This window comes from Haliotis rufescens, unplaced genomic scaffold (assembly GCF_023055435.1).
Source record: "Haliotis rufescens isolate VD_foot unplaced genomic scaffold, xgHalRufe1.0.p SCAF_18, whole genome shotgun sequence".
Lineage (NCBI taxonomy): Eukaryota > Metazoa > Mollusca > Gastropoda > Lepetellida > Haliotidae > Haliotis > Haliotis rufescens.
In genome coordinates, this window is record NW_025963868.1 from 5,494,131 (window position 1) to 5,519,390 (window position 25,260).

General features: G+C 37.3%; 1 protein-coding gene across 1 annotated transcript; it reads left to right on the forward strand.

The window, feature by feature from the left end:
• The first annotated feature begins 213 nt into the window (after window positions 1-213).
• On the forward strand, window positions 214-16,768 carry LOC125381586 (deleted in malignant brain tumors 1 protein-like). Its single transcript, XM_048398647.1, has 5 exons — window positions 214-265; window positions 1,677-1,843; window positions 3,100-3,241; window positions 15,338-15,670; window positions 16,743-16,768. The coding sequence occupies exons 1-5, from the start codon at window positions 214-216 to the stop codon at window positions 16,766-16,768; spliced, it is 720 nt and encodes a 239-aa protein (XP_048254604.1).
• Window positions 16,769-25,260: the final 8,492 nt, after the last annotated feature.

The following is a 25,260-nucleotide window of genomic DNA, read 5'->3' on the forward strand; positions in this document are numbered from 1 at the left end:
AACTTCTTTGGATATATAAAACAAACAACAAACAAAAATAACAAACTAATGGGACTTATATTTTAAGTTGTATTTGTCGGCTAGGCTGCTGTCTGGGTAGCTGCACTCACTGGATGGCCGAACAGGGAGTCACTTTACTCATATAGCAAAATAGTGGGTTGGCTTCTGCTCGAAATCTGTTAGGTATTCATAACAATTAATCTATTTTTTAAAATGTTGTTGGACTACCTAAATCTTATCAGGACTACCTCATTTGGTATACCAGGTAGTCCGACAGACAACTGTTGTTTTATTCCGGTACCCTTCACCTTTAAGCATTGACTATATTTGTACATTTGGAAAAATGTCCCAAAGCTCATCTCCAATTTATTAAAAAGCAAGGTCTGTTAAAGTCCCAAATGTCCCTAAGAGGTAGAAGCACTGCACTCTTATGGATGTTATTGAACTGTTTTTGAAAGGTTTCTTTGAAAAGTTCAACATAAAAGGGCGACCCTTACCTTTGTCGACAGCTCTTTATTATTGTGATATTGACCTTTTATTCAAGGCCTCATTTAGCATTTTGTTTTGTTTTGAATTGTGTAGATAACGCATAGTTACTATAATTAGCACACCCACAGATCTTGTCTGATTATTATGATTTAATTCTGAAAGATACCTGAATTTTATTAAGGAAAAGAGAAAGTAAATATTCCAGTATGGAAGAAAAGTAGTAGTAAACGTGTCGTAGTTTAGTAGTACATGTGAAATGTAATCCAACCTTACAAGTAAGTCTACCCTGTTTGCGTCATGTGATTTAACCACATCAGTGACACGTACTTGGTTTCATACTAATTCTGAAGCATTCTAGAAACTAAACTGTATAGCTAATATCAAATTATAAGGTTACATCTCGATGTGCTTTTGTGTAAGTGTGAAACAACTGACAACGGCGGAGAAGCGTCTAAGGTTCAAATAGCTGCCTTTGGCACAATCATATTAACATGGTGAGTGTGTGAGTTGGTACTTACGTTGGTTAGAACAGCATTTTTTTATACCAGGGTGTGTCAAAAGTGAACCAGGTCATAGACGTCATATTTCATCTTTCATACTTGTGCTGATCAATCAAGCATTATATTGAGTCAAGGGACACAACTCTGCACAGCGACTACACGTGTCACACTCAGACTCTGGTCACCTGTTCCCATTATATCTTTGTAATTAGTTGTTCATTTGGGCTAGTGACTGATAAATTGTTATCATTTACTTTTAATCCGTCATGTAAATTGACAGATTTTAAATATGATATTAAAATATTTCACGGATTTGCTATAAGATATGCATGCAATCTGAAATATCTGAAAGCATTTTATCTGTCACACGTAAGTATGACATGTAATTCATCCTCAATAAAACTATTTCTTTTGGTGAGATAAGGATATACTTTGTGTCAGCATTAAGCCTGAACTCTAATTTACTGCCTCTACACTTCCAGTAACTTATTCATAATTATGCTGCATTTGGCAGAGAAATATATCTTTCCACATCAGAAAGTGATTTTGTTACGTTTTGGACGAACATTTTCACATTTTATCCATTCGCAATATACAGTTTTTGATTTCAGTGATTTCTCTAATTTGTCGGTAGGAAGATATATTATAAACAATCACATGTACACACGCCTTATTGTATCTAATCAGGATGCGGTGAGCGCTACACAGGCTCCTCTGGTTTTTTCACCTCACCAAACTATCCTGGCAATTATAACAACGGCCTGTACTGTACCTACATCATTGATGCAGGGGAGACATTGGTCACTCTCGTGTTTGAAGATTTCAATACGGAGGAATGGATTGATCTTGTCAAGGTATGTAAACATTGTGTTTTTTCTAAAGCAATTAGACCCAATATGGAATGAAGCGTGCAATTAAATCTACCAGATAAATGAATCTTGTAAAAAAATCTTTACAGACAGAAAATGGGAAGAATTTCAATAGGCTTATGATCGATCACGCAATCAAAATAACGTTATGGCAACAAACAGCCACCGATCATTCACACAACTATTTCATACTAAACCATGTATATTGCAAATGCCAACATGATTTCGGTTATTTTCCATCTCTTTGTTTACATAATATTATGTTGTTGATGACATTATTTGTCAGTGCCGGTTTCTTCACAGTTTCCTGAACATGTTTCTCTCACCTGTTTTAGTAATATTCCCACTAAATACTTGTGTTTCTGCCAAAATTCACAATTGTCTAACCAACTTTACATGCAGCATGTAAGACCATATTTTGCGTACTAATACAGTAGCCGCTGCACTGAAATGCATGCATGTGTTCTTACCATTCCTAAACCCATGGATACGTACAGAACTAAACTACGTAACATGTCTAATCTAGTGAAATCTAAAAATCAAGAATAACACTATAAATACCGACTGCAAAATCTCGACAAAACGACCTTGATTGAAGAATCAGCTGATCACACCACTCACTTTGGACGGCATTCAAATTGATTACTATTCAAAACAACGTGGTGATACATCGTAGTAATACATACATGATGTATATGTTAGCCATACACCTTTGTCAATGTTACCAATAAAGTTGAAGGCTGCACTGGTTTGCAATCTATAAGTGTTACTGCTTTCAAATATGCCACATGTCTAATGCCATGTCCGCTTAAGGTTGGTCGGGGCGCATCTGGTGGTTCAGTGAATGGTAGATTATTTTGCTTGTGTAAACATATTTGTTCAAATATTGTTATTTTAGGTGTGTTTACTAGTGCTGTGAGGATGGGTACACAATGTGTTTATCTTGTTATCAATCTGATTGTGTTTATTGTTTTGTTATTTAAAAAGATAAATTCTACTGAAAACAAGAGCAATTGATAACTTCCCAATAATATATTTTTTAGTAGTTGCATATATATATTTTAATATTTAATTCATATATTCTATGTTAATTTTGATCATTATAGTATTCACACATGTAATAGTCATGCTCATTATTTCTGAAGGAGTGTGGTTTGTATTTCGAATTTGCCTACAGTTACTTTGTAGGCCAGTTGGGATGTAGTCACAATGGGACTCAACCCTCCTTTTGTAAACTGCAGGTTTATGATGCCTCCAACAACCCCCTTGCCCATCTGAGTGGATACAGACGGGGCTACATTCTCCAGTCAGCCGTGTACTACCGGGTTGTGTTTACTACGAATCCTTGGGTAGTCAGGAAGGGATTTAAGGCTGTGTGGACAGGTATGTAGATGTGTAGTTTTGTGATATTTTGTTTACTTTGTAATTTGTCTCTTTCCACTTCTTTTCATCATCACCTTACATCTGATACACGTTTCTTGTCGTAGTTGCTGTATACTGTGTTCTTCCAAAGCATCTACATCTTATGCAGCATGACATGGGTAACCTTAGACTGCTGAAGATCTTCAGCATGCTCTCGTCTCCTTTAAAATTAGGTACAAAACCAGGGACAAAGGAAAAAGTAGAATACTTGAAGTCTTCAGTGTTCGCATGCAAATGCCTCCTTTTGGAACAAGACTGGGCTTGTGTTTGTCATTCTGAAGTGTGAATAAATGTATAACCCTGCTTTATCAGAACTTGTTACTTCTAATAACATAACTAATTTATTCTTGAAACAATCTTCATGTTCTGAGAGGAACACTTTGTACTGACAGGGCACCAGGTAACCATATCCAATATACATGTGATCCTGGTAACAGTAAATCAAAAGGCTTTAGGTTGTTGAAACCGGGGTTTCCCTCATTAAGCGTCCCTGTTTGAGTTGCTATATCATGACACTAATGTGCGCTTTATTGGTTTAGTAGTGGGGATAACTATTGTAACTAAATACTGTTTAGTAGACTTGGATAGTGAGAAATTGGTCATACCACAGTGATTGACATTCTATTCCTACTGGAAATGCAGCGCATGTTGCACAGAAGCCTCGGCGGTTTTCACATGATGCCCAGAACAAGATTTCAGACTTTGTTGATTAAAGTTTACAGGATGGCTTAATCAGGCCAAGTCATAGTCCATGTTCAAGTCCATAAGTTCTTGTTAAGAAGGCTGATTTAACAACAAGGTATTGTGTTGAATTTAGCGCTTTGATCGATCATTGTTTAGGGGACAGTTTTCCTGTCCCGAGGATAGATGACATCCTAGCTGCACTGAGTCAGGCGCGTCTGTACACCACGTTGGACATGACCAAAGGGTATTATCAGGTGCCTATTAAGAGGAAGATGAAAGGAAAACTGCTTTTGCTTGACACAAGGGACTATATGAGTTTAATGTCATGCCATTTGGCTTAAAGGGGGCTCCTGCGACATTTCAGAGATTGATGAGAGCTTACGAAGTGCTGGCTTAAAACTAAACCTCAAAAAGTGTATTTTGCAAGAACTGAAGTAAAATATCGGGGTCACGTCATTAACACCAGGGGAGTTAATCGGGATCCAGGCAAGATTAGTGCAATAAATAACTTTCCAAGACAACAGAATGCAGCAGATGTCAGAAGATTTGTTGGAATGGCACCTTACTATCGCAGGTTTATTGACAAGTTTGCTGACATTGTAAAACCTCTGACAGATCTCACACAAAAAGAATGTCGTGTTCACATGGACACTGTCAGATGTCATTTGATTACTAGAAAGAGAAATGCCGTCGGCTCCAGTACTAGCATGTCCCAATTTCACAAAAGAGTTTGTTGTTGAGACTGATGCATGTGATATGGGACCAGGTGCAATGCTTTCTCAGGATAAACATGTTGTTGAGTATGCATCAAGGGCTCTCACTTGACCAGAAAGGAATTACTCAGCTACTGAGAAGGAATTTTTGGCTATTGTCTGGACACCGGAAAAGTTTGCCATGTATCTAGAAGGGAAACACTTCACTGTTATAACAGATCATAAACCGCTTACTTACCTGCTCAATTTGAAAAACCAAGGGGCACCTTGAAAGATGGAGAGTATCATTAGAGAATTTTGAGTTTACCATACATCATCGGCCAGGAAAGGACAGTGAACTACCAGATGCTTTGTCCAGAGCTCCACAGGTAGATGCAGTGATGGTCCCAGGACTATTTTCACTCGCACGACACGTTATAATCCACAGTGGAATGGTCAGGTGGAGAGAATGAATCGGACACTAGCATAAAGACTTGCTGTACTCAATGAAGCAAAGGACCAGAAAGATTAGGATCTGAAACTTTCAGCCACATTTAGGGTCATTAGAACAACTCCAAATAAAGCGACAGATGAAACGCCATTTAAAGTGGTGTTCGATCGTTTTGCTCGGAACAAGATGCATTTGGATGCTGGTTCGAGTGAAACATTGGATCCTTCATCTAGACGTTCTAAGATGTTGGAAATACAGGAACATGTTAGAAAGAAAAAAGCGGATGAGCAGGGCAAACGGAGTCAGACCTGTGGTGACACTGCACAATTTGTTCCTTATAAAAAGGGGGAGAAGGTCATGTTACTCCATCCTGAAGATAATCCAGGAACCACCAAAAAGCTCAATGCAAATAGATGGGAAAGACATTTTGTTGTTGAGGAGCAGATCAGCATGGCAGCATACAGGCTTCGACCGTGTGCTTGATGTGGTCGACCAAGGGTCATCAATCATCGACGTCTGGAGAGACATCATGATTGTCCAAGACATCTAGAGACCCAACTTGACACTGTGGTGGATGAAACAGCTGACCAAGTAGAGGCTGACACTGCAGCTAGTAGTTTTCATTCCACTGATTCTAACCCTGTTTCAGACAGTGTGGTTGTAATTGATTTGGATGGTGATATCCTCTCATGTGCTACTAGTGACTGACATCGATCATGCCAAAGTTGCTACTGGGGAGCAGAGACAGTCAAGAAGTGCTCCTAAGTGGCTATCTGGTTTGTTGAAACTGATTGATATTCTGTGAGAAAGACAAATGTCCTATTCTGCATGTATATGTTTTAGGTCAATATCCTGTAGATTTCGTAAATATATTTTAAATATGTATAAGTAAATTGATACAGATTGTATCTGCTAATGAAATTTACCTTGATTGTGTTGTGTGTTGTCATGGTGTTTTAGAATGATTGTGTGTGTGTAGAGATGATCGTTTGTCAGTTGTATAATGAAATTCTAACAAATAACAACGTTTGACTTGAAGCAGCAAGTTCTGTTGTCTATCAGAATGGCCTGTTTCTGAAGAAAAAACACAGGTTTGAAGGTAAATTATCTACCCAATCTCATTAAAATCAAATCTTAGTGGACATCCCATAACTGGTCACGTCAGAATGACCTTTCGCCAACTTTGACCGACCAACATAATAAATAACTTTAATTAGGCATCAATAAATCAGAAAGAAGCTTTCTCGAGCTTTACGATTCCAGTTTCCAACTACAACTACAACTTTCAATTACAACTTCACCTGGAAGACATCATAGTAATAAGACGGAACTCTTGTGTTCGACGATTACATTCAACGGTGTTGTTTAGTACAATAAATATATGGATGCATCAGTATGCACAACGGTTTGGTATGCATAATCACATTCATACACACATGTCACTGGGTCGAAAACCCGGGTCATTACGGACCTATGATCTTATCGCCTCCCTACTCATCTCTGTCCGGCATTCGGCTGCATGGCTTGAGTTCTTTGACTTTTTCAACATGGTGCTAGATAATTTGTTGTCTGTTAATTTCATTCCCTAGTATTTTAGTCTTATGCTTTCATTATGTGTTGATTTGATATCCCATGTATGTCCATATTCACATGTGGAAAGGGTTTCACAAACTTTGATTTTCACGTAGTAGTGGGATTGTCTGGTACTATGTTTATAATTCTCACGTATTTGTAGCCATTTATACCACCTTAAAAACATCTTTAAAAGCACATTTGGGTAGCTAATGTTCAGCCCATTATTTTAATACCTTTATCTCCAGCTACATGTTATAGACAGTAATAATTGGCTTTTTTACTACTAATGAACCCAAATATGTATTTTGTTTTAAAAGTGTTATTTAAGCCTATACAATTTAATGATACTATCTCAAATGTCCCCTCCGTGTACTTTGTCATAATTTACATATTTGTCCATATTAAATAAGAATAGTTTTGTCTCTGCTGTATTAATTTGCACACTGCATGTTTGAATGGAAAGTTTTGGAAGTGTTCTGTTTTATATGTGAATATAAACATGAAAAAGTATAAAACATACTCGCTTCCTTCGATGGCATACCGAATTCATACCGAAACCGCCCAAGTATAAGTAAACAACAAACCCAAAACATTGCCAGTGACTGATGCATTTCCGGTATCGAATGCAAGTATTTTTGAATAAATGAATCAGTTACACAATGATAGAAATCAGTGTCTTATATTACAAGAACTAATTATATTTACAGAGCAATGATGTCTTAAAGTCTTATTGAAGATGTTGTGTTACATACGTGCAGTTAAAGTCAGTAACATATTTAATCCCTCGGCAAAGATACCGCGAGAAAATATGCGAGAAATGTGTCTTTCACGATGGAAAGCAAAACATCCGTTTAAGAGTTCACGCAGACACGTGGTCAGTGTTGACAGACATATCCACGTGCTTATCAGCATTAACATGGTTTTCTTATCGAATCTCTCTCTCTCTCTCTCTCTCTCTCTCTCTCTCTCTCTCTCACACACACACACACACACATACACACGGGTGCAGGACCCAATCTAACTTGTAATCACCTACTAAGTCTGAGAGTGTCATACTACAAATAGATATCATCTTCACGCCAAGTGGCTTTCCACAGAGAGGTAATATGTTTTTCTGTACTCAAGAATTTTCAGAACAACATGTAGATATGTACGGATCGATAACTCTCTGTCACTCAACATTGTCGAGTTTGATATACCAGCTTGCCACACATCCTGTGTATCAGGCATGTGTACAAATTTCACAACTATAGGTTTTGAGTTTTTTGTACGCTTATTGGTAGTGTGTTGTGGCAGCCGGTGTATGTTTAAAAATAAGCCCATGTTCGAGAAACGTTTCTGAAACGCTACACCTCTGCTGTTCACTGTAGGTGATGCCACGGACTAGCAAGTTTTGTTAACGGGAACAATTTCTTGTGTAAGCAGTTTATTTTCATTTTCTTTTCTGAATTCTGAAACTTCTGTCTAATATTTTGAATTTCGTTTCGTGTTCATCTCGACATTTTTTACTAAGTTATCAGCCACATCACGCATTTTCACTATTTCCTCATTTATTTCTTCCCTTTCAGTGTGAGTTCTGGAGTTTGCATTCTTAAAACTTCTTTTATGAAAGTCATTTTTATTGCCTACCTCGTATTCTTTGTTGTCGTTTTCCGCTTCGCGTGTCGTGTTTTCATTAAGTTTGTGGAGGTATTCTTCTATTCTGCCTGCGATGCTGTTTCAGGTGTACCTGTTTACTTTTTCCAGTTACCTTTCCTGTTGCTGTCATTATACTTTGTTCACGTTGTGGCTGATTTCAGGAGCTGGTATTATCTAGCGGTCTGTCGCCATAAAAGGTCAACCCGCTGTTGGCAACAGTGCTGTTGGTAAAAGTGCTTGACTTTAACGGCCCAGTTTTCTTTGAATGCGATATACTGTGACATTATAAGGTGGTATATAGGTAGATATAACACTAGTCTATAGATGTAAACACATCTGAAGATACATCTGTGTGTTTAAAGTTAATTTGACAGCCCGGGCCAAGTCGGACCGAACACTTCTGACTTGGATTTTCTTAAGAAAATACAGTAAACATGCTTCACTTTAAGCCCCTTGTTTTCTTTAAATACGATGTACCGTGACATTATAAAGTGGTATATAGGTAGTTATAACACTAGTCTATAGATGTAAACACATCTGAAGATACATCTGTGTTTTTAAAGTTAATTTGACAGCCCGGGCCAAGTCGGACCGAACACTTCTGACTTGGATTTTCTTGAGAAAATACAGTAAAAATGCTTCACTTTGAGCCTTAGATATAACAATACTCTTAGATGTAAACACATTTGAAGATACATCTGTGTGTTTAAAGTAGAATTTGACAGCCCGGGCCAAGTCGGACCCTACACAAGCCAAACACTTCTGATAGAGAATATGTTGAGAATGTAGAGGGAAGAGGGCTTCACTTTGAGCCCCTTGTTTTCTTTAAATACAGCGAACTGAGACACTATAAAGTGGTATATAGGTAGATATAATGCTAGTCTATAGATTTAAAGACATGTGATGATACATTTGTGTGTTTAAAGTGCATTTTGACAGCCCGGGCCAAGTCGGACCCAACACAAGTCAAACACTTCTGATAGAGACTATGTTGAGAATGTAGAGTGAAAAAGGCTTCACTTTGAGCTCTGTGTTTTCTTAAACTACTGAAATATGAGACAATAAAGTGGTATATAATTAGATATAACACTAGTCTTTAGATATAAAGAATGTTAGGAACTTTAGAAGTGCTTGGATAGTTATTAACACGTGTCGTGTCAGTCCTTTGACATTCGCGAATATCCACTTCCAGGAAACATCCTGTGTTGGTTTTACACGAATTAGCAAAGGTTAATTTACCTTAACACGTTAGTTAATGAAAGAAGAGTAGTCAAAACAATGTCGTTTCCTGCCCAGGACATCACACCCCTACACGCTAAGGTCGGTGAGAAGCATTCTAATCAAATAATACACACAGTCAAGACACCGACTTTTCTACGAGACTCACGGTATGTAGTCATAATCATCAGTTTATTACGTTCTTGAAGGTGCATTTTTATTCAAACTCAATTAAATTAGCAAAACTATACGTTTGTGGCCATTTGAGATCTGCCTTGATATGCGCGTTTCGTTTTATTATTCTGCAATCCATTTGTAGTATTACCCGCTGGCCCGGCCCGACTTTTCTTGGCTTTTAGGCAATCCCCTTTTAAACTGTACAAAGTGAAATATAATGATCAGAATGCCTGTAACGGGTAGTATTTAAGAAAGAAAGATTAGTCGATAAGTCCAATTTTTCTGATATGCCCTTCAGTAGTATTATTGTATATCTCCAGAGAGCAACATAGAAAATATATATTCTACCATTACGAAAGAATACAGAGTATACAATAACTCGCAATTCTCCGAAAGAGATTTCAAATCACAATAACATATCTGATATAAAGAGAGGTGGTAATGATTTAATCTCTACATTGTGCCCTTGTTCGCGAGCCCTTGTTCTATTCAGCAAACAGCCCAAACCCGAAACTCCACAACATATCTGATTACGCTAACCCAGGCTGTCCCACTTCTCCATGCGATACTGACGCCCTTGTACGTCTCCCAGACCATGGAGAATAAATTTAAAATGAACCCAGCTCAAGTTTAGAACGATTTGGCAAGCCTAGATTGCCTCAATTCTATCCATGAAAGTATGCATTAATATAAAAACATATTGTTCTTGGCTGCTTCAGATTATATTTTGTAGATACATATTTTTAACAACGAAAATTTTACTGACACCGGCGCTGTCCCTATTGAAGCTAATTAGAAGAATTTCAAATTGTCGTCCATTGTTCGATGTCCAAACATCGATGACAAGTGAGGATGCCATTTAGTAATCGTTGATGCCGCGCTACACTATAATAAAAATTATAATCAAGTCGACTAGTATGTACATTACTACAGTGAACATGTACAAGACCAGGCCCTTAGTAATATCAATACTAATATATTATTGTGTGATGAATTTAACTGGATAAGTGGTAACATGTGATATTAATATTCCATCAATTTCTTTCCTGGTTGGTCCATCCATGTCTACAAAATGAAAATAATACAATTAGAATGGAGCACAGAACAATCTAGACTTTCCCAATCATTATAGACTTGAGTTCCAGTTTTGACTTGTCTTGTTCCTTAAAGTGAGTTTAAACATGTAAAAAGTGATTTACCCTACAATACAGGGTCATATACTCCAACGTTCTAACTGTCAATCGTGTTAACAGGACCATAACTTTTGTTATGTATCGACTCGCTGTCTCTATGTCTTAAGTTGTAAATTGGTAACTGCGGTACAAATATAACATCTATTGTGGCAAACCTGACTGATTTGTTTACACAATAAAAACTCTAATTGATCATGAACTACTGAGGCAGTCAAGCACTTGTATAATAAATGGAAAAGCAGCCATGTCACATGTAGTCGTAAAAGCTGGCAATTATTTCGCCGCAATATATCTGAAAAAAATGCTGATGTGACGTGACATTTAAACTTACCCACAGACAAACCATTTTTCAAGAGAGTGTAGCACAATTTTATTGAAGTTTTATTTACAATTTGATAGACTATTATAACATGAATATTGATATTCATAATCACTTGTCAAGTTTACTAAAATGTCACTCGTTCGAAGATGTCACAGATAAACAAGGATTCTAACTAAGTTTAATCGTATTTGACACAGGTTTATACCCACTTTGCCAGCACACTGTTGAGGATTAACAGTTACTCTGATCGAGTGAGCGTGGTTTTAAGCCACTTTTAGCAGTTATTGTCATGACAGAAGTCATGCCAGGAACGCCCACAGTAGTAAGTGAGTAAACTCAACTAAGGATTTTACAAGTATCCATCACAACCTATGAAAGCTAACATGTGAATAAACTCAGTTCATGGAAATTTAAATAATTACGGCGCTTGCAGTAACCAGTTAAAAGTAATCAGTAAGGTAGTGTATAAATTCTGGGAACGCTAAAGGGTTTTAGGTGATGTGGGTGTTCCCCACTTGTAGGTTACTTAATTATGATGAGGACATTTATAGTGAGTGAGTGTGTTGGGTTTAACACCGTTTTGAACAAGATTCCAGTTATATCACGGCGTGTCAACTGAATGTGGGAGGAAAGCTCGAAGTGATGCAGGTCTCAGAGTATGGCATGGGTTTGGTGCTGACAAACCTAGAAACATAATCGGGGTGATCCGGGATTCGAACCCACAATCATAGGTTTCTGTCATGACCAAGGGACGCAACTCCGCACAGTGAATTGCGGCGCCTTATACGACTGGGCCACCAGTGCCCCCTGAGAACATTTATAGATCGTATGTTGATATTTAGAAAGAAGAATCACATGATGATAGCAATAAGAACAAATCCCCCCAATAAAGTTCCTTATCTAACATTGTTGGGGCAAGAATCACTGTACTGATAATCCCTGTCCAACACATTGTCAGTGGATATTCAGCTTTGGTGTGGTCCGATCCATTTATTACCTCGCAATGCTTGTACTTTGACACAGACGTTCATCCATGGTACGACACGGAATATGTAGAGGGCGTCATGGGAAATGATAAATACAAAATTCTTTGGAATAGGCCCGTATACAGCCTCAGACGTATCCAGGCCAAAAAAACTGATCTTATCCTTTTTGACAAATCCAATGAAATCATTTATATCATTGCAGTTTTCTGTCCCTTTTGACACTGATGTGATTGACAAGATTGAGGAAAAACATGGCAAATATGAGGACCTCGCTTTCAAAATGTCACGCTTGCATCCCAATTACCAAGTTGTCCGATTCCCCATTGTTCTTGGTACCTTCAAATCTATTGACTGACATTGGGAGAGTTCCCAGGTTTGTTACCAGGAATACAGTCCTTCTGACAATCTGGGTAATGCAGAAGGCTGCAGTGTTGGGGAGTCTTTACATTCTCTGAAAAGTTCTGGGTTGGTTTGAAAAGGCAACGCTTTCTAGGAGAAGTCCCATTCGGTGTCTTGGCTGCGTGTGGAGGGGGCAAGGGCCCTGAGCTGATGATGAGCCTAACCAGCCTGACTGTGCCAGGATCACCCAAACCCTCTTTGTTGCATTTTTTATTTTAATCTGTACGTCATCATCATAATAATAATGATAATAATAATTATGATGAGCCTAACTAATGACTGCCAGGATCACCCAAATCCTCTTTGTTGCATTTTTTAACATTTTAATAAGTAAATAATGATATAATAATAATAATAATAATAATAATAATAATAATAATATATACATCTGGAAGTTGCTGACTAGCACTTGAACGAAGGATTTAGTGTTTATAGGGCTTTGTGGGAATAGGAATTATTGAGAAAAAAATGTTCAGATAATTTAATGAAAAATACAATATCAACCAGCCCTCTCCTGTATCATAAGACTGCCTACATGGTCTAGTGGTAGAGCGTCCGCCCTGAGAGCGGAAGGTCCGGAGTTCGATCCCCGACCGCGTCATACCAAAAGACGTTTAATGATGGTACTTGTTACTACCTTGTCAGGCGCTCGGCATTAAGGGGCTAAAACAAGGACTGGTCGGTTTGGAGTCAGTAAACTGTGTCTGAGTGGGGTATTCACTGTGGTTAAACTGCGACATGGTATCTCAGTGAGCTAGCACTATAAATCAGCATCAGTCCGGACTGGTACAAGCAGCCACCTAAACATACACACACACACACACACACACACACGTACATGCACGTCGCTATATAAGTGCAATGATCTTTGACGCGACGTTCAAACCCATTTCTGCCTACTCACCTGTATCATAATTGAAGACATCTGTGACAGCCCATTTTACACTGGCCGAGGACAACTGACAAACTGTATCACTACTTTTGAATGTTTGTTTGAATAGACCGGTTTTAATCTGTCCTTTAAAGCCTGTCTTGCAATTGATTTGTCACGTCTGAGAAGCTAGGTCGTTCCACAGTTTTGGTGGTGCAGCTGCAAATGCAGTGTCTCCCGTGCTGCTGGTTCTTTGTGGACAGCAGAAACAGAACTTGTCTGACGAACGGAGACTTCTCAGATGAAGTGAGTGAGTTAAAATTTAGCGTCGCATTGGCATTATTTCAGCCATATAGCAACAAGACCAAGTTATGATATTCACAATTTAGTTATATTCAAAAACTATTTATGAAACATATTTAAACATACAATATTTAAAAACAATTTATAAAATATATTTGAGCATGACAATATTATGTGTACATTTTTAAAACACGGGCTATGGGCCACCAGTAACCAAAGCTAGGCCACCTCGCTGGGGATCATAGGGACTTACAGTACCTCTGCTTCCTGCATGATACCCCAGCAGGATTTACGTCATCACTTATCTACTGGTGGTTGTGCACAATACTAGCCAATATTAAAAAAATACTCAGCAATGAGTTGGCTTAAAAACACTGGTTGATGATAGTTACTTCGATTATGATAGGATTACGTGTCACACAGGGTGACAATAATTCTACAGTACTTTAAACTCCTGGACAGAGCCTTCAATAATGTCAGTTGATAATAGCATCACACCAAATTTAAATACAAGCATTATATTATTCACATACATATCTAAAATTTATTATACAGACCAATTTCTTTCAGATAATTTAAGATGATATACATGCTGACACGGGAAAGAGATCTTTCAGATTTACGCTTTGAAAATGTGAATCACTTGCGATTGCAAAGTCCACACAGACAAGCAACATATGCTTGACGGTGAACCTTTCATCACAAGGGACCAATGAAGTGACTGTAGGCCCAGGTGATGTAGTCGTTGTGTCGAGTACGTGTCACTGATATGGTTGTTGTTTTTTTGTGATGAGGAAGAGTTTTCACTGTCGTATTGTAGTGAAGATAACTGCAGCAGTCAAGTCGGCAAAGTTTTTTGTTTACACAAAACATGTAGTGTTATAGCATTATTACATGAACGATGATGAAGAGGGTAGCTGATAATGACGTAAAATAACTAAGAAACTACAGTACAAATACAACCCTTGCTAAGTTACAGTAGCCAACACAAATCAGAAGCTTTCAAAGTATGTAAATATCCAAATTACAAATTGTTTAAATTAACACTTAAGTTATGATTATAGAGCATTTGTCCATGGGAAACAATACAAATCTAAAGAAAGAACTCGATCTTGTGTCCTGGTTCAAACATGAAAGCCTTCTGTCTCAGTGTAAACTTGTGTTGCTGATTATGGGTTCAGATGCCAGAATGTGGCTCTTAGCAACATAGTACGGAAGTGCAAAATATGTGTACAGCTAGTGTCTATAATGTATATAGTCATACTCTTGTGTGTATGATAACGGTCAGATGTATTGAGAAAAAATGTCTTTTGTATAGGATCTGACAGTTTCGTAGTTTATACGATATTTTACAGTAATTGGTTTCTTACATGCACACGAGGTACACTACATGTACTTAAGCATGACCTTCCTTGTTGAAATGTTTTGTTTTCGCTTTTGTTGCAAAAAAAGCACTTTCACAAAGAATACACATTCTGTGTTTTGTAAGTCATACATATTTTGTAATTCTACCTCTTGTCAATCTTTCATAAATCTTCTCTTTTCCAGTGCCAACATCTGAGCATGTCAGGGTCGGCAGCTATGCCACGTTGTCCTGGACTCTCCCGGAGCCTGGGACCAGGGAGTTCAGTGTGTGTAACAGTGAGACAAAGACATGCCTTCTTCATGTCACAAGCCACAATCATGTCAGAGCTGCCAGTGACAAGTTCACATCTAGAGTGAGATTTATTGGAAACGTGTCATCATCGGGAGCTGGTTTGTTTAGATTCGTGCTCTCTGATGTAACTTGGGAAGACGAAGGTCATTACAAGTGTTACAGAGGCTCACTAGGCTCAGGGGGACCAGTCATCCCTGACTGTGGACAGAAGCTGATAGTGCAGGGTAAGTAATATTCAGAGAGTTCCATCTACTCTCCGTTACCTACCAAATGCCTGACATGTCACTGTGATATTCATACTATTTGATCATCTTGAAATCTTGATTAGCTTTCTTACAATGCATGAGTTGGTTGACATTTTAGAAACTGTTGAATGCCACGACTAACAAATATATAGATGAGTCTTTTTCAAAATTTGTAAGATATTTCGTACCTATGAATTGCAAAAAAAGGAATATTTCTTTTCCTTGATTAATTCTTTCCACACCAGTCAACCAGAAGTGTTTACTGCTGGGACACAGAGTTCCCAGAGACTTGTATGTGATAGATGAAGCCAACATTTATCAAAGAAAATATCTTTGCTACTACATATTATACACCATTTGAAAGGTCTGATCCTATGGTTTACAAATATGATTGTCATGTTTATAATTAATTAAGTTCGTTGTTAACGTTGATAACGTTGATAAAATTGACGATTTTCGGCAAATATAAGATTAAATAAAATCATCCTACCTATTTCTGTTTTATTTTCATTGTTCACGTAATTGGAATATCATTTTAAAAGAATGATAAATAATATCTGTTGTCACCCCTTTCCCGATAACAGCGCCTGTCCTCTCAGTAACATTAAGAAATACCCCCGTTTTCGAGGCTTCGTATGAATAACACGTTCGTCGAAGACTGGCATATGACACATCGCTAGAAAGCTTATTCCTTCATCTACAAGCTCGTAACATCGCCTGGAGTTTTATGTAGTTACACGATTCGATAGCGAGTTCTCTTCTTGCAATCTCACCAACATGGTTTACTGATCTCACTTTCTTCTTTGTTTTCCACTGAAGCCATGTTGTAGGTTCATTAATATCCCGATTCATCCCAAGAATACTTATTGCCTTTGCACAAAACTTGTACTTCCTTTCTTGAGGTAAAAGATTTCTTCATCTTTCCGTTTCCTGTCTTGTAGCTGGTCTTTAGTTCCTCCAAGAGAGCATGGTGAACATCCTATTTTTTTCGTTACAGTTTTCACAGATCCTTTTCAAACTATGTTTTTAAATCTGGATATTGGTGTTTCAGACAGATGGTTTGCCTTCAGAGATTGATGTAATATCTGCCTCAAAATTGCATTTCGTTTCCTTGGCGTTTACTCCTGAAGATTACTTCTCAAATAAGCATCTTGTTTGTAACACCTGTAGTCCAGCAAATAAGCATCAAAATAGTTCAAATCGTGATAAAAGCATGAAATTTGGGATGTAGGTCCATTTTGTAACCCTAACTAAAATAAAAGCAAGACCCACTCGAAAAATGCCCTTTAATGGCGGCAATTTTGAATTTCAAGATGGCCGCCATTGACATTTACGTTTGTTTTGTAAATTATCATGTGTAATGTACCTGAATAATCATTTAATTAAATACTTTTCAAAAATATATTTCAAATTGATATTGTTAGTATATTCTATTATATTTGTGCTTTGTTTTGTTATGGCATCTTCTCAGACTTTCATTAAGTTTTTGAATTCCTATTCGGTGATTACAATTTTCTTTGATGAAAACTTGGGTTTTTAAAAAAATTGAATTTATTGCCCAATCGTACAAATAAGAAACAAGGATTGTATTCAGAAGAATATTTAATAATATTTAACTTTGAAAAAGTTACATCAACTGTTTTTATGAAATTTTGAGGAAATCTAGCAGCATTGACCTTCTCTTAGTTAAAAGCTCTATCATAAAGCATATGTCTATGGCAGAACAGAAACTTTACAATTATTAATTCATTTTAAAACTTTAATTTCACCAATGAGTTACTGAAATCATAACTATTGAAATATCAATAACAATTTACACTGTATCTTGCTGACAGCTTCCCGCACATAAACAGAGCGCAGTACATGGCAAATTGGCTTTAGAGCATTTGCATTGTCCTCTACATGTTTTTTTAACAATTGCAGTGGATCAGTTCTTGACAGGCTTTAGAGAACAGGGGATAACCATTACCAGTATTTTAACCACATTGGGATTTATTATATCAATTTTAAAATCTTGCATTAACCGGGGACGGTGGTACATGCAGTGGTACACCTAGGACGGTTGGTGTAAAACGGTGGATAAAAAGCATTTAAAGGCAATATGGGAAGCAGCAGGAAAGCTCGCTGGGAAAGCAACGCCTGCACTTTCGCCGGTATAATCGTAAGTTTTGCTAAGACAACCACTTGGCTCAGTCAAAACTTCTGGGCAGTGATTGTAGCAATTGCCGGGCTGTTGTACGTATCCCCTAAAGACTATTTATCCAAATCATGAGTAACCTGTAGAATGTTTTGACTCCACCTACTATAAGTGCTGTTTTTTCATCATTATGTTGTTGATTTTGAGACTCAATATGTGGCTGTACTACTTGCGGCTGTTGCACTTCTGTTACAGTAGATGACATAAGTTTTAGTTTTCCTGGTTTGCCTGTAATTGTTTTTGTTTTTATTTCGGTGTTAATATCTGAATATATACCTGTTTTTGTTGTTGATCGGAAGCAATAACAATTTCATTTTTATATTATATTAACTTTACCAATCTTATGTTCCATGTATAATCCTGCCCTCCGAAACGTAGTCTACTTTGGATTGAATGTACTGTAATACATCTTGATAACGCTTTATAGAAGATGGTATGTCAACTGGTTAAGCAATAGCATCCTGTACATTTGCAACAAACAGTTTTTGTTCATCAAGCGCCGTCCCAGAACCAATTATTCCTGTTCGTGTTAGCGACTGTGCACCAAAACTTGCCCATATATAAGTTCTTATTGATTAATTTACTCTTACAACTCCTGGGTTAGTAAAATTATTTTCTGTTTTATCATTAAGACATTTATTCCGTTTTATCATTAAGACATTCATTCCAAGCGTTTGCGGTATCGTTTTGTTGCACAAATTTTGTAACATTATAAGCTAAACCACCCTTAAAACTCATAAGATCTACTCTCCAATCGTTACTTGAAAGTTCCCAGGCATGATAAAGATTATGCATTTTAACAAAAAGATTGCTGTTCTGTATCAACTTAAATGGATTGAATGGTTGATGAGGTTTTTAACCAAATCATCACTTTCTTCTTTAACGTTTTTTTTTGGCCATTGTACGGAATACCTAGACCATGGTTAAGGCCTTTAATACGCCAATCTCTACTCGTAGAAATATCAAATTCCTGACAAATACGTTCATATGCGAACCAATTGTACAGATTATTTGATGCATTCCATGTTTTATCCTGCGGTAATGGGGCGCTAATTTCTTTAAGTATACGCCTAATCTGATAGTACACATTAAATGATAAAACAGACTTATTTAGTTCAATGCCGGCGGCATAAAGAGATACACCACATCCTTTTGTGGCACACCATATTGCAAAGTTTAACTGGTTTTGCCAAAATTGCATTGGATTGTTGAACGAATCATGCACCATTTTGTCGCTAGTTGCTGTGAACCTGTATTTTTCGAAGATATCAGGGAAATGAACAAGAAACTTAGCACGAGATGCTCTAAATAAAATCGACTTGTTCGTAATGTAAGTTGATTTCATATTTAATTTATAATATTGTTTCTTTGTATATCTATTCTGATGTTACACTCCCAGGAATAACAAATGGTCAGTCTATTCAACTGCTTCACACTATTGACAACTCGGCTGGGCAACTTCAAGTTGCTCTCTGAGATATAACGTATTACCCACTGTTGACCAATATAAATGCTGCGAGAGGTAATAATATCTTATTACTAGATTTAAAACTTCCTACCATACCTGATGGGTATTACATCGTATGCTCAATCAATGATAAATTTTAAGCCTTTGGGAGCTAACCTCACACTAAATGAGTCTAATGGGGTGCTGATTTTAAGTAGTGCAGAACATTCTATGATACTTGAAAGTGGCTTAGCAAATACACTTGGATTTATAAGCAGCAGTGCGTGGAGTTAAATCACCTAATATAGTTTCCTATCAAGAATTGTGCATCCATCTTAATCAGATCAACACAATGGATAATATTCAACTCGAAAGTCCTTCAACTCTGCTGGGAGCTATTCCAGTCACAGATCAAAAATACAATAGTGGTAGAACAGAATCTTTCTCATCATTACAACACAAAAAGTTAAGGCAGGGTATTATAACAGATCTCAAAATTTCTGGATAAGATGTAAAACATCAACCTGTACATATAGGATATTTGAGTGTGACACTCCATGTAATAAAAAATAATCGTTGATTCTTCAGGACCTTAAAGGCATAACCTTAGTCAATGTAATACATTTGCACTTTCCGATCTTGGGGAGACAGAAGTATTTGATTTATTGGGGTATGAATCTGGCCTAGGTGACAGTGAGCTAGAACCGCCATTCCCTATACTACTAATGCCTTGTTAATACTAGCAGACGTAGCCTGGCTCCACCTTTGCACAAAATGTTGTTATTTTAATGTCATCTGAATCGATGTGTGTTTCATTTGTCATTTTCAGTTTAATATGTCGAGAGCAAAGAGAAACTAGAGATCCCGAAATCTGACATTGATCTTTCAGTAAGTGCAAGTGTCACCAGATATGATGTCACAGACACAATAATAAGTCTGCTGATAATCCTCCCTTTATCGGAAATTAACAGTAAATTTCAAATTGTTTGATCTTTCACATCCAGGAAACGCACAAATCACTACATAAGAGTAACCACCTCTCATATGAAATTTGACATATTAGTATCACACTACTTGCTGTCATAACCTGGAAACAGTAGTAGATGTATCAACTAACCCGCCCCCACCCCCTGTCTACCTAAATGGAATCAGATGTTTGCAACTGTCTGATGCATAAATTATTAAAATACTCAATAAATAGTTTTAGCTTTACTTTAAAATACCAATTGGGATTTTTAAATGATTTTTGCTCTTACATTCATATAGGAGAGTTTTGAATTTAGAACGATTGCATATAAAATTCAAAATTTATTTAAGATATGAAAATACTCCCTTGTTTTCGTATTGATCCTAGCTTTGTTAAGCCTAATTAGTATCCCCGCCTCGAAGGGGAAGGGGGATTTAGGAATGGGTGCCGTCCGTCCGTCCATCTGTCCATAGTCCGTCCGTCACGTTTCGTTTCCGGAGCAGAACTAATAAAACACGAGAGATATCTTAACCAAAATTGGTACATAAATAGGTCAAGTGGTGAGCTGGTGCATTTTGTTAGATTTAGGATTTTTTGAAAAACTAATTTTCGAATTTCCCCGGCAACGACTTTGATTTAGACTGAAAATCACCAAACTTGAAACAGATCTTGAAAACCGTACAATATTTCTTCACCAAACTTGGCACAAAAAAAGGTCCAGTGGTAAACTGGTGCCTTTTCATAGTTTTGGATTTTTGAAGAAAAAAAAGAATTTGCCTTAAGTGGTGCCTTTTGATAGTTTGGGAGTTTTTATGAATGTTTCTTTAACAAGTGCATAAATCGTTTACACATACTGCAAAAGCATCTAGGCAGGGTTGTCTGAAAAAGGTTAGCATAATAACCTAATTGAGATGTATACCACTTGACAAAGGAACTTGAATAAGTAATATGGTGAATTATTGTGGAAACACAATTTACAAGTGGCACCCGAACCAGCCTTCTTCATCGCAGTGCATGGTGGTAACATGAGCAGTGGCACCCGAACGAGCCTACATACTTGCAGTGCAACACCAGTAACAACTTTTGTAGTGCTTGCAATTAGGCCATTTACAAAAAGGTCCAGTGAACATAGTTCACACGAGCTAATGCCTTGCACACAATCGGACATGTCATATTGGCGGGGGATATGAGTACTTCATGCTTGTTTACATACAGATAAAACAACAGAAAGCAAGAATATATAGATCGTTTGAAGATCTGTCTGATTCGCTTATCGAGTGGGTTTATTTACTTACCCATTGTTGGATACATTGAACTCTTTCGAACTTTAGGGAGAATGTAAAAACAGCTCACACAGAGGTTCCAGCTAAATATATTTTTAACGCAAAACACATGCTTTCAATGTGTGTAAGTTTTTGAAAGTCACGTCTCACAAAATGTATCGACTTCAAAATACTTCATCTCTTTCTTTTTGAAAACTCAAATATACAGCCTAAGACTTCCGTATAGTTCACACTGCTGGCCGATCTGAACACTATACTTCTAAAAGAGCTCAGTTTATTTTCTGAAGGACTGGCGTGACACTTAATGGTTAATTAAAGGTTTGTCTTTCATGAAATGTTTAGGTAATTGGGACTGTGAAATCAAATGGTGTTGAATTGTTTCAACCTGTAACTGGCCATTATACCTTACTACCTCTGAACTTCTTTGGATATATAAAACAAACAATAAACAAAAATAACAAACTAATGGGACTCATATTTAAACTTGTATTGGTCGGCTTGGCTGCTGTCTGGATAGCTGCACTCATTGGATGGCCGAACAGGGAGTCACTTTACTCATATAGCAAAATAGTGGGTTGGCTACTGCTCGAAATCTGTTAGGTTTCATAACAATTAATCTATTTTTATAAAATGTTGTTGGACGACCTAAATCTCAACAGGACTACCTCATATGGTATACCAGGTAGTCCGACAGACAACTGTTGTTTTATTCCGGTACCCTTCATCTTTAAGCATTGACTATATTTGTAGTTGGAAAAATGTCCCCAAGCTCATCTCAAATTTGTTTAAGTTTAAGTCCAAAATGTCCCTAAGAGGTAGAAGCACTGCACTCTATGGATGTTATTGAACTGTTTTTGAAAGGTTTCTTTGAAATGTCCAACATAAAAGGGCGACCTTTACCTTTGTAGACCGCTCTTTATTATTGTGATATTGACCTTTTATTCAAGGCTTCATTTGGCATTTTGTTTTGTTTTGGACTTAGTAGATAACGTGTAGTTACTATAATTAGCACACCCACATATCTTATCTGATTATTGATAACAATTTAATTCTGAAAGATACCTGTATTTTATTAAGGAAAAGAGAAAGTAAATATTCCAGTATGAAAGAAAAGTAGTAGTAAACATGTGGTAGTTTAGTAGTACACGTGAAATGTACAAGTTAGTCTACCCTGTTTGCGTCATGTGATTTAACCACATCAGTGACACGTACTTGGTTTCATATTCATTCCGGAAGCATTCTGGAAACTCAACTGTATAGATTATATAAAATTATAAGGTTACATCTCAATGTGCTTTTGTGTAAGTGTGAAACAATTGACAACGACGGAGAAGCGTCTAAGGTTCAAATAGCTGCCTTTGCCTTTGGCACAATCATATTAACATGGTGAGTGTGTGAGTTGGTACTTACGTTGGTTAGAACAGCATTTATTTATACCAGGGTGTGTCAAAAGTAAACCAGGTCATAGAAGTCATATTTCATCTTTCATACTTGTGCTGATCAATCAAGGATTATATTGAGTCAAGGGACACAACTCTGCACAGCGACTACACGTGTCACACTCAGACTCTGGTCACCAGTTCCCATTATATCTTGGTAATAATTCCTGAAAGCTATTCCTGGTCACTGCTACATACAGTTGTTCATTTGGGCTAGTAACTGATAAATTGTTGTCATTTACTTTTTATCCGTCATGTAAATTGACAGATTTTAAATATGACAGACATACATTTTCTTCATATCAGAGGCCATAGGCCAATAATACAATTGTACATCAACCGTACAAGTACAAACATCAGCATATGTTTATGATAACCGATTCACAGACAGACACAGTTTAGTTACTCAGATATACACAAATATAGACATGTTTATTGTGATATATCAATGTATTCAGCGGTGATAGTATAATTAAAATATTTCACGGATTTGCTTTAAGATATGCATGCAATCTGAAATTTCTGGAAGCAGTTTATCTGTCACACATAAGCAGGACATGTAATTCATCCTCAATAAAGTTATTTCTTTTGGTGAGATAAGGATATGTTTTGTGTCAACATTAAGCCTGAACTCTAATTTACTGCCTCTACACTTCGAATAACGTATTCTTAATAATGCTGCATTTAGCACATTTTCACATTTTCACATTTTATCCATTCGCACTATACAGTTTTTGATTTCAATGATTTCTCTAATCTCTCGGTAGGAAGATACATTATAAACAATCACGTGTACACACGCCTTATTATCCCCCGCCACGAGGTGGAAGGGGGATATAGGAATGGGTGCCGTCCGTCCGGCCGGCCGTCCTTCCGGCCGTCACATTTCGTTTCCGGAGGAGATCTTGAAAACCGTACTTTGATTTAGACTGAAAATGGCAGTAGTCCTCGTTTCCGGAGCAGATCTTTAAAACCGTACTATATTTCTTCACCAAACTTGGCACATAGATAGATCTAGTGGAGAACTGGTGCCTTTTGATAGTTTCGGATTTAAAAAAAGTTATTTTTTGAGTTTCCATGGCAAGAACTTTGATTTAGACTGAAAATGGCAGTAGTCCTCGTTTTCGGAGCAGATCTTGAAAACCGTACTATATTTCTTCACCATACTTGGCACATAGATAGGTCTAGTGGTGAACTGGTGCCTTTTGATAGTTTGGGATTTAAAAAAAAAAAATTTTTTGAGTTTCCGTGGCAACAACTTTGATTTAAACTGAAAATGGCAGTAGTCCTCGTTTCCGTAGCAGATCTTGAAAACCGTACCATATTTCTTCACCATACTTGGCACATAGATAGGTCTAGTGGTGAACTGGTGCCTTCTGATAGTTTGGGATTTTTAAAAACAATTTTTTTTAGTTTCCTTGGCAACGACTTTAATTTATACTGAAAATGGCAGTAATCCTCGTTTCCGGAGCAGATCTTGAAAACCGTACCATATTTCTTCACCATACTTGGCACATAGATAGGTCTAGTGGTGAACTGGTGCCTTTTGATAGTTTGGGATTTAAAAAAAAAATATTTTTCGAGTTTCCATGGCAACAACTTTGATTTAAACTGAAAATGACAGTAGTCCTCGTTTCCGGAGCAGATCTTGAAAACCGTACCATATTTCTTCACCATACTTGGCACATAGATAGGTCTAGTGGTGAACTGGTGCCTTTTGATAGTTTGGGATTTTAAAAAAAGTAATTTTTTGAGTTTCCGTGGCAACAACTTTGATTTAAACTGAAAATGGCAGTAATCCTCGTTTCCGGAGCAGATCTTGAAAACCGTACCATATTTCTTCACCATATTTTGCACATTGATAGGTCTAGTGGTGAATTGGTGCCTTTATATAGTTTGGCATTTTTAAAAACAATATTGTTTTAGTTTCCTTGGCCACGACTTGGATTTAGACTGAAAATGGAGGTAGTCTTCGTTTCCGGAGCAGATCTTGAAAAACGTACTATATTTCTTTACAAAATGGCCCAGTGAACATAGTTCACAGGAGCTGATGCATTGCCCACACCCGACATGTCATATTGGCGGGGGATGTGAGTATTTCATGCTTGTTGTATCTACTTCAGGATGCGGTGAGCGCTACACAGGCTCCTCTGGCTCTTTCACCTCACCAAACTATCCTGGCTATTACAACAAGGGCCTGTACTGTACCTACATCATTGATGCAGGAGAGACATTG

What these genes read in the sequence shown, in the direction of transcription:
- LOC125381586 (XM_048398647.1), top strand. Translation starts at nt 214, where the DNA reads ATGTTGTTGGACTACCTAAATCTTATCAGGACTACCTCATTTGGTATA. An exon ending in TACCTCATTTGGTATACCAG is followed by an intron (nt 266 to 1,676) that starts GTAGTCCGACAG and finishes GTATCTAATCAG; the next exon opens with GATGCGGTGAGCGCTACACA. An exon ending in ACAGAAGCTGATAGTGCAGG is followed by an intron (nt 15,671 to 16,742) that starts GTAAGTAATATT and finishes TTGGTGTTTCAG; the next exon opens with ACAGATGGTTTGCCTTCAGA.